Genomic DNA, 15,548 nt, shown 5'->3' with positions numbered 1-15,548 from the left:
ACTAGTTTCTATTCCAATGAACAGGTAGTTGTCAGGGCAGCAAGACTTCGTAGGCCTATGTTTTGGGCTATGAATACAGCGACCACATAATACAATAATACAATTTGTACTATGTGGTTGCTGTGTGAATAGGCCTTTGACCTATTCAATAGGAAATCTAATTATAAATCATAAGATATTTTATGATTACTCCAAATTGAACAAATGCATTTTCCAAGTTGCACAAGAGCCTGTTGAATTTTAATCATGATCAAATGCCAAAAGAAGCAATTAGAGGGAAGTCTTTTTTGAAAAGAATGCTTCTCTTCACATAGCATTCAATCATGGTTAACGTTTGACAGGCTTTTGTGCAACCGACCCTATCCTGGATGGCACACTACCTGCTGGCTGTTGTTTCTCCATCTCTTTCTATTCAATACCATTTCCTATCGTCTTCCTTGTCTCTCAGTTTCATGGCAACTACTTCTTCGAAATAATGACTTTTGTATAATTCATGAGAGAAGAGTTGAAATAAATTCAGAATTATCTAACGTTTTATTGGATAATTCTATCGAAAGAAAAGTTTTCAACCAAAAATGAATTATAAACCAGAAAAACATTTTCAGTGGTGCCGGGGGCGAAGCCCCGAGTGCAATGTGCGAGTTATAAATACTAGGCACAGGATCATTCCTTAGAACTGAATCTTAGATCTCGAAGAAGGGTGGTGGCTTTAAACAGGTACAAAATTATATGACTGATTATATATAGTAATTGTTAGAGATCTTTAGGGTATAGTTTTCAAAAACACAGTAAAAATATCTTTAAGGATGAAGGTTTATATAAAGCCGCCGATTTTTGAAATTGAAATCAACTTCCTAGATTATAATTATAAGAAGGTAAATTTTGATATAACTAATCATCATACTATATAACCTTTTTCTATTGTCTGAAGCTTATAAATTGAGTAACTTTAAAATTGTTGTGACGTTGGCCATTCATTTTAAAATGTTTTATGTCAATAAATGAATTTTCAATTATATTAAGTTCAGCATGTAAAATAAAGAAATCCACATCTTTTCATCCTCCAATTGACCTTCGTCAACAGAGGTGGTCAAGTCTTATCAAATTGGAAAGAGAAAATTCTCTTTAATTTGATGGATTATTTAACCATTTTATGATTTCCATCAATTGTTATAACAGCTTCAGTGTTGAGTGTCAATTGTCAATACAGCAACAAGTGTCAACTTGTCGGTACTTCACCTTTAGCACATGGTGTAGGGATAATGATTTTCAATATGTTCAGCTCCTAACTAGTCTTAATGTATCTGCAGAATCAAAAATTGTGTTCCAGATATTGTGTTCAAATTACATTGATAAATGATCAATTATTGCTGTATTGAGAATGTTGAAATAATACATCAAATTGAAGAGAATTGAATCCTCTACAACTCAACGTTCAGTACTCATTTTCTCAATGCATTTTTGTTGAGTCATAAGCCCTAAAAGTGTAAAAAATTGTAAGAAATCTGTATTTTCAAGGATTTCACACTTTTAAAAGCGAATATCTAAAAAATTAAAGGAGATATCACAAAACTCCACTGTACAAAACTTGTAGGAAATTTATCTAGCTCAAATTTTGTTCAGTTAATCATGTCGCTGAAATGCATTATTCTCAAGATACATGCGTGTAAGCCAGGAATGAAAGAACCAAACTTTCAAACCACCCTCATCCCTTAAGCACAAGGGGTAGGGACGAGGACTTTTGATATATTCACCTTCTAAGTAGTCAAAACAAAGTTGCGAAGTCAAAAAATGTGTTCCAAACATTCCCTCCAAATTTCCCTGTCAATTGATCTATTGTTGTTGAACTGAAGTTTTTACACTCAACACAAAATGGCTGCAACAATCGTGGGGAGATGCGTGAAATAATGAAAAGATTCATGAGATTGAAGAGAATAAGGTGCTCTATAGGCTCATGATTGGCACAGATTTTTTCATTCAATCGTGGAAAAGTTATAAGGCCAAAAAGATTAAAAAATCTGAGCCGGAAGGGTTTCCTTAAAAATGTGACTCCTTCAAGAGCTCATAACTAGAAAACTATGAGATGTATGGAAAAATGTTAAGGATGAAACTTGTAGGCTAACTCGTGAACTTTAATTTTGTATTCGACAAAAATTTCCGAAAGACGAATTTGTTCAAGATGTATGCAAAAAACCAGAATATGGAACTTTTAAATAACCCCCACCCACTTAACACAGGGGGTAGGAGTAAGGACTTTTGTAATGTTTACCTACTTACTATCCTTAAAAGTGTTGTGGGGTCAAAAATTGTATTCCAAACGTTTCCTTCGTTGACTGGACTAGTATTGATTTACACAAATGTGTTATAGTTTGCATCGTCTGGTGTTTTATGGTGTAACGAGTTTTTTTTTTGTGGTGGGGAGTAGGCAGGGAATCGACCTACACTAGATTAGTTTGTATTTTTGAATGCTGAAAACTCTGTTATATACAGATCATTTTCAAACAAATTTCCCCTTATGATTTGCTGTGCTACCAATTTCTCCTAAAACAAACAGTTGGATAGCATTTTTCACCTATTAACCTAAGGAAAGTTATCGGCTCCAAAATAGTAGATTCTTGATAAACTATGAATGGATCTATCGCCTATGAATGAGAAATCCAGTTTACAGAGCAAACCAAATTATACAATATACAACACAAATCTAAAAAAAATAATATCTTACACACTTAAGCATCTAAAATCATTACGAGCTAAATACTTATCCAGTTTATATAGTTGAAAACAATGGCTATAGGCTTGTAGACACAAAAATCAAAATACACAAACTTAGAACACCATACAACTGTTCAAAACTCAATTTAAAACATTAAAAATTCACTTAAACAGAAAAATACTCAGAGAACACAAAACCAGAACACATAGCCAGCCATCATTTTTTAGAGAAGAAGCTGAGCACAAGTCCCTTCAAACCACACCTCAAAATCAGTGATGACTTCATGAACACGTCACCAAAAAATTATAAATTACAAGTTTAGAATTTACATTTTACATTTGTTCTCAATAAAACTTTATTTCGAAACTGTTATTTTAAATTTATATATCCTCTATATGATCTGTTAATTCTGTTAACTCTGTTTACTCTGTTTCGGTGATACCATGGAATATGCAACACAATTATTTATGATAAATTCTCAGTCAAAACGTTGTCCATATATCGATTACTCTGATATTCACTATCAAGTTTTATAGATCTTGGATTGAAGATTCAATTCCAATCGAGAAAAAATGTAATATTACAAATACCCCCCTCTTGACATAAAAAATTTTACTGTTTGAAAATTTAAAGAAAAAAAAATTACATTAAAACAAATGGAAATTGTTGAAATTAAATTCGAGAACAGTAACAATTTTTTCTATAAAAACATTACATGTCATCCTATAATATTGAAAATTATTATAAAAATGCATCAATAGTATTTGTTATACATTTCCAAACAATATTCCAAAGTATAGAATATCAAAATTACTTTTGATTTAGCTTTATAATTTAAAGGAAAATATCTCAACAGAAAGTTTAATATATAAAGAATAGTTTTTTGAAATTGCACATAAATTTAATAGATAGAAAAATTCAATTTTTATTGCATAAAAAAAATTTAGTATGTTGAATAAAAAAATTATTATTATTTTTTTTAAATGAATTGATGAATTGTTACATTTAATTTTCACATAAAATTTCAATAAATCAAAAAATGTTCATTTCTTTCACTATTGATGCGGTTGATTTTATCGATGCAAATTTTGGAAAACAGTCTGTTAAGGCACTCAGTATGATTTTCAGTTAAGTGTGACTCCAGTGTGATGACATCAGTGTTGGGCTGATCCGAATACTTGTAGTGTTGGGCTGATCTGGATGCACGTAGTGTTGGGCTGATACTTGTAGTCGACTGATGCATATCAAACTCGATACAGGTGACATCTCAGTTAGCATTGCCCCATGCTTGTAGTAGACGGCTGCATACCAAACTCAATACAGAGTCACGTAAATTTTGTATCATATTTGTAATTATACAATGTACATTTCAGGCTTGAAATGACAATGTAATTTGTTTTTTGGAAAAGAGATAGACGCTGCATACAGGATTAACTTAGGTGAGGATTAATTTAGGTAAGGTTTGGTTTTTTGATATTTTCAGCTTTCAAGGTTTAGAGTTCTGCATACAGGAATAATTTAGGAGAGGATTTTTTTTGAATCAATTCTTTCATGATACTGTGACTGTTATTCTGAATTCAAAGTTGCGAATGTGAACATGGATGGCAATTACCTCCAGGTGATGTGGTAGTGTTGAAGTTTGAGTTACATGGTCAGCAATAAGCGTTGGCATTGTCATTGGCGTATGCTTTGGTGTCGGCATTGGCATTGTCGTAGGCATTGGCATCAACATTGGCGCAGGCATTGGCATCGGCGCAGGCATCGGCGTAGATATTGGCATTGGCATCAGCACAGGCATCGGCGCAGGCATTGGCGTTGATATTGGCATAGGCATCAGTGTAGATAGTGGCGTAGTTATTGGTGTAGATATTGGTGTAGATATTGGCGTAGTTATTGGTGTAGATATTGGCGTTGACATTGACATCAGAGCAGATATTGGCGTTGATATTGGCATAGGCATCAGTGTAGATATTGGCGTAGTTATTGGTGTAGATATTGGTGTAGATATTGGCATAGATATTGGCGTTGACATTGACATCAGAGCAGATATTGGCATTGATATTGGTGTAGATATTCAATTGATGAGTCACACTAGTTCGAAAATCACCTAAATGTTCTTAACACTCTTCATGGAGTTCACTTGTTGCCGATTTCGAGATTCACGTGATAATTATTTCAATGTTAATGTCCATGCTGTACCTGTTATCTTAAAATGCTTATAAACTAAAAAGAAAATTTTGATTAGGCTACCAATACAATCTAATACACATGAAAATTATTTCTAAGTATATAATCAATTTAAAAATGAAATTTGTTAACATCTTATTATACAGTCAGCAATACATATATTGTGAAATTTGGAGACATCAATTACAAAATTTTAATAGAAAAAATAATTTCATTTCCATTTATTCACTGTTCAAATATTTTATAAAAAGCAAATTATTCAATATTATTAATCATCGTTTTTTGGATACTATAGTTTATTTCGACTTTTCAATGTTCTAAACCAAACTACATTTCATGACAAAACTTTACTATCAATCATTAAACAAGAAATCATTCAAAACATCAATAATATTTTGCTTCAAAGGCAATTCATAAGTAATCATCTGCATCTATGGCAATCAACATTATTAATCATTATTTTGCATCTATGGCAATCAACATAAGTAATCAACACAAAAAAATATTATCTCATTACTGCCTCTCTAAGTCATAACCTTCTGGTCATTTCTTCTTTAGGCAATAATGGTTTTCCATCTCAAAAAACAATCACATACCAGCAAAATTCTAATCAACAAACCCCACTAAAAATTCTACATACACTCCAGCATCCATTTCAAACGATAATCAATCATATCAAAATTTATAGAACAAACAGTTTTTTTTTTTAATTTAGAAAAAGACATCAATTACAAAAACGTTAGTGAAATTTTAACCTTTAACTTATTTCAATTAATAATATGACAAGACGTTTTTATTTAATGAAAACATTATTATTCAAGTTAACTTTCATTAATACATCTCATATATATGGTGACACAATTCATTAATACTTTCAAATTTTGAAGTTTCATTATTATAACAAAAGAATTTATACATAAGATTAAATTTCAGCATGTTCTAAATTGAACCATTTATTTTTTTAAATAAATTCAGAATTTGAAGACTGTATAATAAGTACAAACATTTCAAGATTACAATACAAAGACGATCAAGATAATGGATAATGGGTAAATAAGTTCCCTAAAAAATACAAATAAGAGAAAAAGAAAAATTGAGTAAATAAATTTCCTAAATAATACAAGGAAGAGATCATCAAAGATAATCAAAATCTGTTTCCCGTATGATGTCACTCTCTCTATCCTTATTTCCATTCCAATATGCATACACATGATGTGCTTATGTGTTTGTCAAGTTCCATTCAATCTAATAGAAAAAAGGACGGAAAAATAAACATTTTATTGATAACTTAACCCTTATATAGATTCTATTAGATTGAACAGAACTTGACAAACACATATATGTTCATCATGTGTATGATAAGCTATGTTCAATCTAATAGAATCTATAAGGATTAAGTTATTAACATTTTGTTAATTTATTTGGTGTAAACGCAACTTTAGTTACACTCTTATCTGGCCAAAACAGTAAATCGACAGTAGTCGGCAGCAGTACGGTAATCAGCTTGAGATAACAACATTTGGCATGAAATTCGAAACATAAACAACACAAGTCATAACATGAGATATATCATGGCTTACTTAGTAGGCTATCTATGTAGTAGGCTGTGGATATATTCTTATGCTATGTTTTTCCATGATATTATGATACCGTAATAATAATATGACTTGTGTCACAACCATCTATGAAAGAAGACAGTATAATAAAAACGTAGCAACCAAGCTTTACTATCATATCGACTGACTTCAAAACATAAATTTCACTCTAGTTATGTTCTTTTAATCAGATTGTTTCTTGATGATCATTTTCAGAATGAATTGAAGACTGAATGGATGAAAGCCAGAAATGAGAAGAAACGTCGACGTCAAGAGTGGGAGAAACAAAATAAGGAGGATAGTTTGAGGAAGTCAAGAGCAGATGCAGAAATAGGGGAGGAAGATAAAAGCAAACTGTAATGAAGAATGTAAATGACGAGAAAGGAAAAGAATGGTTACAGAAAGAGTAATCAAAAAGTTATGTTTTTCAATCTTGAAACTGTTAAAAAATACACTCTGTACAATTCACAGTAAAATGTTTTATGATGGTATAGGACTAATGTAGCTAGTAATGAACATTAATGAAATTAGTTTTATACTTGAACCTATATATTGAAAGACCTTTTGCAAATTCAAATCACTTCTATATAGGTTTACAGTGCGTCCATTATGTCACGCACATCAAAATAAACATGTCTGTAAAAAGTGGGTTTTTTATAATTTTTGTTGTGTGGCTAACACAAGATAGCTTCACTATTTACTGGTATGTATATGTAAAGATAGTCATTATTGACATTAATAAAATCGTAGGTAAAACAAAACACCAATTTTGGCAGTATAAATTATTTATTGTGTAAAAATTATTAAAACTCGACCATTATTATATTATTTTTCTGTGCATTTATACAGAAATGTGAATGATATCGTTTATCGTTTATTAGGTAGTCTACTTGGATTATTGATAAAATTCATCATCCATAGATTATCATCCATCAACAGAATAATTGTCTCATTTGTACTGCTGTTATTAGATTAAATAAATGTACAGTATTTCTTATTTTTAGAACTCGTGGCTGGAGCTCATGGCTTCTTTTTCCAGTCACAAAAACTATTGTATTTTAATGATTATTTATATTTTTCAAAACATTTCTTGTATTTGGCACTAAATTCATTATTTATTTAAAATGTAAAGATTGCAAAAGGTTACAAATAATGCATCAAACAATATTCTTCAATGTTGTTCTCCCATCACTTCTTACTATAAAATCACTTTTTTGTTAAAAAGAATGACTATATAGTAGTCAAATTTTTTGTATAAATTGATGAATTCATTCACTATTACTGTGAAGATGGCGGACCTGCCGAATCAAAAGATCTCGATGCCACAGTACCTAAGTGAATAAAATCATTTTCTTGGTCATATGTCATAAGCACTTAAGTCCAAAAACAGTTTTGAGAAAATGGAGTCCAAAGTTTTCTTGTATGTTCCAACATAATTTCCAAGAATATTTTTGATCCTATCTCAATGAAACTTACAAAGTAGGTTCAAAATACACTCATTCATGATTCTATTTTTCCAGAGTATTGAAAAACTACTGATTTAATTATGACTTGAGTTGTTTGGTCCATGTAAAAGACGACATAAGTGGATTTGAGTCATTTTACCAAATGATACTTTACACCATCCAAACAGCAAGCTATTCACATTTTAAAACTAACTACAGTAAAGTGTTTATACCCAAGCATAGATTCCCAAAATTCATCTGCAATACCTGATTTAAGATACTATAATGGTGTTAATAACAGAGTAGGACTAAAGTTGTTTTACCAAAGTGTAGATCTCGAAATTCTACATCCGGATTTGTGAAGTTATCTCATTTCTTTAAAAAGTGCTTGTATCAAATGACCAAGGATTCATTAAAGAGATTTGACTGCTATTCAATCACGAAAAAAGTGATTCAATAATTATACTTCAATCGTCAATAAAATTTATTTTCAAATGATCATTTTTAGAATAGAGATTGAATATTTTGTTAATCATTTATACATTGTCAAAACACCATCTGCAACGTTATAGAACTCGGAAGAGGATAACACTATCTGTCTTATGGGATGATAGCACAGAGAAGAAGTTAGTAAGAGCTATAGGACTATTCCAAGTTGCATTCTTCATTTATTTATTGAATTATCTTTTCCTATTGAGAAATCATTCAATGCATAGAACTTCATTGTTTTAATTGTTATAGTATTCTAATTTGTAATGTAATTGTTTTTGATGAATAAATTTTATTTGATTTGATTCTAATACATTCCTATGATAATATTTAGTTACCCATAAATCGTTATCAGTACGTTATAATACGTTAGACGTTTCATCAATCCTGCAATGTTTTAGAATTTGGTTGACAAATTTTGTAACTGAACAGCTGTTGTAATCTCATTTCACATGCTCAAACTCGCTTTCACTCGTTTCCACCAGACTACTAGTAGTTATGTGAACAGAAGACCTCACTCAGTATTCTCATCCACAATTACCTGACTGAAACTGTGGCTTCACCACACATCTGTGTAATCACTTGTCAGCTGATTTATGATGAATAATTCTATAGTCTGATTTTTAATTTCCTTGCCCTATTAAGATAGGTAAGGAAAGTATTGCTTTCCGAAAAAAATTAAGGTACTCCAATTTCTAAATTTCTATACGTTTCAAGGTCCCCTGAGTCCAAAAAAGTGGTTTTTGGGTATTGGTCTGTATGTGTGTGTGTGTGTGTGTGTGTGTGTGTGTGTGTGTGTGTGTGTGTGTGTGTGTGTGTGTGTGTGTGTGTGTGTGTGTACAAGTGTATGAATGTATGTGCGTCTGTGTACACGATATCTCATCTCCCAATCAACGGAATGACTTGAAATTTGGAACTTAAGGTCCTTTCACTATAAGGATCCGACACGAACAATTTCGATCAAATGCAATTCAAGATGGCGGCTAAAATGGCAAAAATGTTGTCAATAACAGGGTTTTTCGTGATTTTATCGGAAACGGCTCCAACGATTTTAATAAAATTCATACCTATAATAGTCATCGATAAGCTCTATCAACTGCCACAAGTCCAATATCTGTAAAAATTTCAGGAGCTCCACCCCATCAATGCAAAGTTCGATTTTAGATTCCCAATTATCAGCCTTCAGATACAATTTAAACAAACAAAATTAAGTGGAGTAGATTGAGCATAAAAATCTCTACAATTGATGTTGTCTTTACATATTTTTAATGTATAGTATTTTAGTAATAATATTTATAAGCATTACTTGAAAAATTTTTTCTTTTAAGCCTGCATAAATTAAAAAGCCAGCATCTTCTCTATTATTTTGATATAGGTCACATCTATCATATCATTACAAACATGCACCTAATTATTATTAGTACATATAGATTAAGTTAGAAGTATTGCACCAACAATTTGTAGTACTAAATGTAGTATTGTTTACCTGCTGATGATTGGTATAATTTTCTTGATGTAGCTCATTTATCTGAGTTTAAAATGTAACACTTAAACTTAATAATTAGTCTCATATTCTTAACGGAATTTTGAAAGTTAAAATCAATCCCTAGCTCAGCAGAGATTCATATTTTCCAATCCTATTCTAGTAAAGCTCTATATTCTGGTATCATCTAATACAGCTCTATCCATTATTACTCCAAGAATTTCGATACTTCTTGATTATTATATATTTATTTGTAACAGACGTCAATGTCCTGGATTTACAGTACATACTGTCTACAGAAATCTATTATCTCTTGATCAAACTCTTTCTTTTCATGTTTCATTAATTTCATTTATTTATATAGTACAGACTCCCATCCAAACACAGGCTTTGGCCTTCTTGGATGAGTCGCATGAAATATTAATTTTTTTCATTTGCATTGTTGTATCTTGTAGAATGGCAAATATTCCTTTGTAATGACTTATTAATTTAATACCTTTATTGTCGTCTAGCTAATAAGAAATTTCTACTCTCTCCTCATGTGAATGATTTTGTATTATTGTAATGTTTCTTGATCATGCAATAAAGAATTTGAATTTGAATTTGAATTTGAATTTGAATTAGTAACATTTTCACCTAAAATTTAAAATAAGCTTTAAATTCGAGAAAATGTGATTATTCAATTGCAAATTATTGTTGATTCTATTAAATCATTCACTATGAAGAGATAGCAGACCTCATGTGTGTCTCCAGCGTTATTGCCCTGTCACCAGCTGGCTTAAATCTTTGAATAGTGGACTTGAGATGTGCGGGAACACTAGCGTCAGATGATCAATTTTCATAACGGCAAGGAAAGTTGTGTGAGTGCGCCACACCAGATTTTTACTCTAATATTGGCGTATGAAGGAGGCTCCTTTTTCCTTTTATATTATTCTTGAAATGCAAAATTACCAAAAACCTTGTGTATATACGTCGACGCGCAATTAAAAAAGGAACATACCTGTCAAATTTCATGAAAATCTATTACCGCGTTTCGCCGTAAATGCGCAACATATAAACATTAATTTAAGAGAAATGCCAAACCGACGACTTGAATCTTAGACCTCACTTCGCTCGGTCAATGGAAAACTCTTTTCTGATCAGCTGCTACTTAAAGTACCAAAACTCCTTCCTTGAGGAACTTCAGCAAGTTTTCCAGAGTTGAGAACTGTTTCAAAATAATGTTTTCATAGTTAGAGTCGTTTTCGAGTTCCGTCCGACTTACATAATTACGGTATATATCCACAAACACACATAATATACAAACAGAAATTGCTCCTTCAATTGACCTAGCGAAATGAGGTCTAAGATTTAATTCGACGGTTTTGCATTTCTCTTTTAGTTTTAATGTTTATATTTATGTTCTGCATTCACAGCGGAACGCGGCAATAGACTCTCATGAAATTTGACAAGTATGTTCCTTTTTGAATTTCGCGTCGACGCATATATAAGGTTTATGGGAGTTTTACATTTCAAGGATAATAATTGAAAGCAAAAGGAGCCTCCTCCATTCGCCAATATTAGAGTAAATTCAGACTATAGAATTATTCATCATAAATCAGCTGTCGAGTAGATTATGAATTGCATGTCATGACGCTTGCGATTCAATATCTCAATGTAACTTGGTAAAAAATCAGCTGCTGTGTGGACTATTAATTGCATGCCTGATTGAATGCACTATTAAAATGAACTATTGATTGCATGCAATAATGCATGCATTTTAATAACTAAAATAACATAGTATTGTCTCTCGACCTTTCTCTGCTTTGAACTCGGGCTGTCCTGATGCCAGTATGTCTTGAAGGAGATTAGCTTTTGATGTTAACATTTTTGATACACCAACCCCAACAACCATTAGCCGTTTTCACATCGACATCTCGACGACACAACATACAGACAGGATTTACTCTGATAGACAGTATAAGAGGAGGCTGTGGTTTATAACTGCGCGAGGTCTACTGTTCACAGAACTACTAGCAATAAAGCGACTTCCATGATTGACCGAACGTAGTGAGGTCTATGTTTCAACTCGATTTGCTTTTGTCTGTCTGTATGTAACGCGATTACGGCCAAACGCGTTAATAGAATACGATGAGATTTGGCAGGAATATTCCTTTTTCAACTGCGCGTTGATTTATATACAAGATTTTTACAAAGATAAACACATTTACGAACAACAAGACGACCAGACAGAATCCAAAACTTTTGCCTGATTAAGGATAACAGCAGACGGGGCCCAGCGTGACAATTCTTCACATGAAAATTATTCACCAATAACGTGACAAAATTGTCCTTTTTCGGCAAGATGATTGGATGACAATTATCAAAACCAAGATTAGCTATTGACAATCGACCGCGACGGTGTACTGTACGTAAGGCCAAATACGGCGATGAAGACACTCCAAACACGACACAATTCAACTCATAAATTTCAATTGGATCCTCGATAGAAAATCTCCATAGAATACGCTGGTATCTTCGACATGATTCTTCGATCACGATTTGACGATACATCTGACGTATGTCAGCTATCAATGCCATTTGAAATAATTGAAAATTGAGTAACACAACAAAAATATCCGTTTGTAATTTCGATCCAACATGCAATATTTCATTTAACGATAGCGATGTGGTGGTCTTAGCACTAGCATCAAACACAATACAGTAGCCTAATATTGGGATTACTGCGAAGAATTTTTGCGCAATTACCGAGAAATAAGGAAAAATTTTTGCGCAAATCCCCCTCCCCCTCCCCCTTCCCCCTCCCCCTCTAGAGTTTGCGCATGCGCAAACTCCCCCTCTCCCTCTCCCTCCCCTCTCCCTCTCCTTCTCCCTCTCCTTCTCCCTCTCCCTCTCCCTCTCCTTCTCCCTCTCCCTCTCCCTCTCCTTCTCCTCTCCCTCTCCTTCTCCTCTCCCTCTCCCTCACCCTCTCCCTCTCCTTATCTTATCTCCCCTCTCCCAGTGAGGATGAGGGGGAGGAAGAGAGAGAGAGTGATCTTTCCCTCTCTCTCAGTGAGGGAAAAAATAATTTCCCTTTCTCTCTTTGAGGGAAAAAGGGAAAACCTCTCCCTCTCCTTCTCCTTCTCCCTCTCCCTCTCCCTCTCCCTCTCCTTATCTTATCTCCCCTCTCCCAGTGAGGACGAGGGGGTTGAAAAGAGAGAGAGATATATCTCTCTCTCTCTCTCAGTGAGGGAAAAAAAAAATTTCCCTTTTTGGAGGAAAAATTCCCTCTCTCTATACTGACAGATTAAAGTGAATCCATCTAATGCTATACTGACAGATTAAAGTGAATGCTAAATGAGGGAAAAAATTCTCTACTGTCAAATTAAAGTGAATCTGTTACATCTTTATACTGACAGATTAAAGTGAATCCATATTTCTACATCTAATGCTATACTGTCAAATTAAAGTGAATGCTAGATGAGGGAAAAAATTCTCTACTGTCAAATTAAAGTGAATGCTAGATGAGGGAAAAAATTCTCTACTGTCAAATTAAAGTGAATCTGTTACATCTTTATACTGACAGATTAAAGTGAATCCATATTTCTACATCTAATGCTATACTGTCAAATTAAAGTGAATGCTAGATGAGGGAAAAAATAATTTCCCTTTGAGGGAAAAATTCTCTACTGTCAAAATAAAGTGAATCTGTTACATCTTTATACTGAGTGAATCTGTTACATCTTTATACTGTAAAATTATAAAGTGATTGCAAATTAATACATCTAATAACTTATACTGTATCTACTGACAGATTAAAGTGAATCTGTTACATCTTTATACTGAGTGAATCTGTTACATCTTTATACTGTAAAATTATAAAGTGATTGCAAATTAATACATCTAATGCTATACTGACAGATTAAAGTGAATCTGTATTCTCTACTGTCAAATTAAAGTGAATCTGTTACATCTTTATACTGTAAAATTATAAAGTGATTGCAAATTAATACAATTGGTTTGCTTTCCACCCGACAGTTAAGAAAAATTTCACAAATTTATATTGAAATTTTCTATGTGCTGTACAAACCGCGGGCGTTACTTTTTTGGTAAGTGTGTTCTCCGAGAATATCTATAGTAAATTTAGTATGAACAAGCATTCCAAAAATGGCTTTAGATATCCTCAGACCTATATCACTTGGAGGGAACATACTCAAGCTCTATTGATATTTTAACAGAGAGAGCCCAATGATCTAAGTTGATCTTTTACATTTTTTATCTGCAATGTCATACAAGCATTTCCAAAGTTCATCCAGAGGCGAGTTAATTTTTTGAATTTTGCAAAGCTAAAACACTGCATGACCTCGATTAAGTTATGAACAATAAAATTGATAAGGTAGGAATGTGCACTTAGCTGTAACACAGTTGTCTCTGAGGGGGGCGTATCTAATTGTAGACAGACAACATGTACGAGCTTTATGCAGTCTCAATGCATGCAAGCAATAAACACACTGTAATTCCTTTCCATTGTAGAAGAATCCATAACGTGCAAAGTTTCTTTTCTGTGCATTTGTATACATCGGTGCCAATTTCATACTTTGCATTCGATTGTTTTCGCACAAGAAATTATTTGTTTGATACATATTTTTAAACAGCAAAGAATTATAATGTTGAGCAGAGAATAAAGCACATCTTCCATCAGGTCTATATTTATGTATCTTACATGCATCATAACACCACGAAGTGGTGAAAAAGCTGAAATCAGGCTTGAGAAAGTATGCATTGTATGTTAGAATGCAATCTTCTCAAAAACTTTGCTTTCTCAGTTCCTTTTGTGAAAATTTTCTCATAACCTGCAAGGTAATCACGTATTAATGAGTCACTGTATTCTAAATCTCCATCTTCCCATTTTATTTTATGATAGTTACGTTCCAGCCATGTTACATCGTTATACAATTTTGCGCTCAATTCCATCTTTGCAAATGGTGATTTGAAATGGAATACAGCATAATTATTGCACTCGTCAACGATAGCAAGTTCTTTCACAATAATTTGATTACAAGTTTGTTTAAACCAGTGAAGATCAACCGTAGCAATTTTCGTAGGTGTCTGCTTGTCGTCCACTCCTTTCTGTTCCTCTTCACGTTTCTGTTCCTCCTCACGTTTCTGCTCCTCCACCTCCTCTTCCCCCTCCTCTCCCGACTTCTGGATTGGTGTACTGCTTCTCCTTGGTTCATAATAGAAACTTGTTGATTCAATATCGTAAAGTACCGACGACTGAGTTTGAGCTTTGTCCAAAATATCAGAATCAAGATCACACTGGATACCAATAGAGCGAGTTTGTGGCTTGTCCAAAATATCAGAACACAAAGAATAGGACATGATTCCTGTTCAAAGGTAAAACTGATAATGGCTTACATTTGGTGCAGTACACACCTTATATATAATATTGCATGCAGTGATGCACTCTATCAACAAATTACTGAACTTCTCAATTTAACAGCACGTACTCCGGAGTACATATCATGTTATTTTCATAATTTCTCCGGTTTTGATTCGCATTTTATTCTGAAATCGCTCGGTGAATGTAAAAAAGAAATTTCCTGCATCGCGAATACGTCAGAGAGATTTTTGACACTTTCGGTAGGCAAAATTAA

The 15,548-nt window shown here is 33.0% G+C and overlaps 1 protein-coding gene across 1 annotated transcript in view; it reads left to right on the top strand.

Annotated features, from left to right (window-relative positions):
• Nucleotides 1-9,043, top strand: part of LOC111048071 — an 85,309-nt gene extending 76,266 nt beyond the window's left edge. The window contains exon 5 of the mRNA XM_039435395.1: nt 6,712-9,043. Coding sequence (XP_039291329.1) covers nt 6,712-6,855 — 144 coding nt within the window. The 3' untranslated portion in view covers nt 6,856-9,043. The remainder of the gene's footprint in view (nt 1-6,711) is intronic.
• The last annotated feature ends 6,505 nt before the right edge of the window (nt 9,044-15,548 follow it).

The sequence above is a fragment of the Nilaparvata lugens genome, chromosome 9 (genome assembly GCF_014356525.2).
Source record: "Nilaparvata lugens isolate BPH chromosome 9, ASM1435652v1, whole genome shotgun sequence".
NCBI lineage: Eukaryota > Metazoa > Arthropoda > Insecta > Hemiptera > Delphacidae > Nilaparvata > Nilaparvata lugens.
Note: the sequence above shows the minus strand (reverse complement) of the source record. Positions and strands in the feature narration are given on the sequence as shown.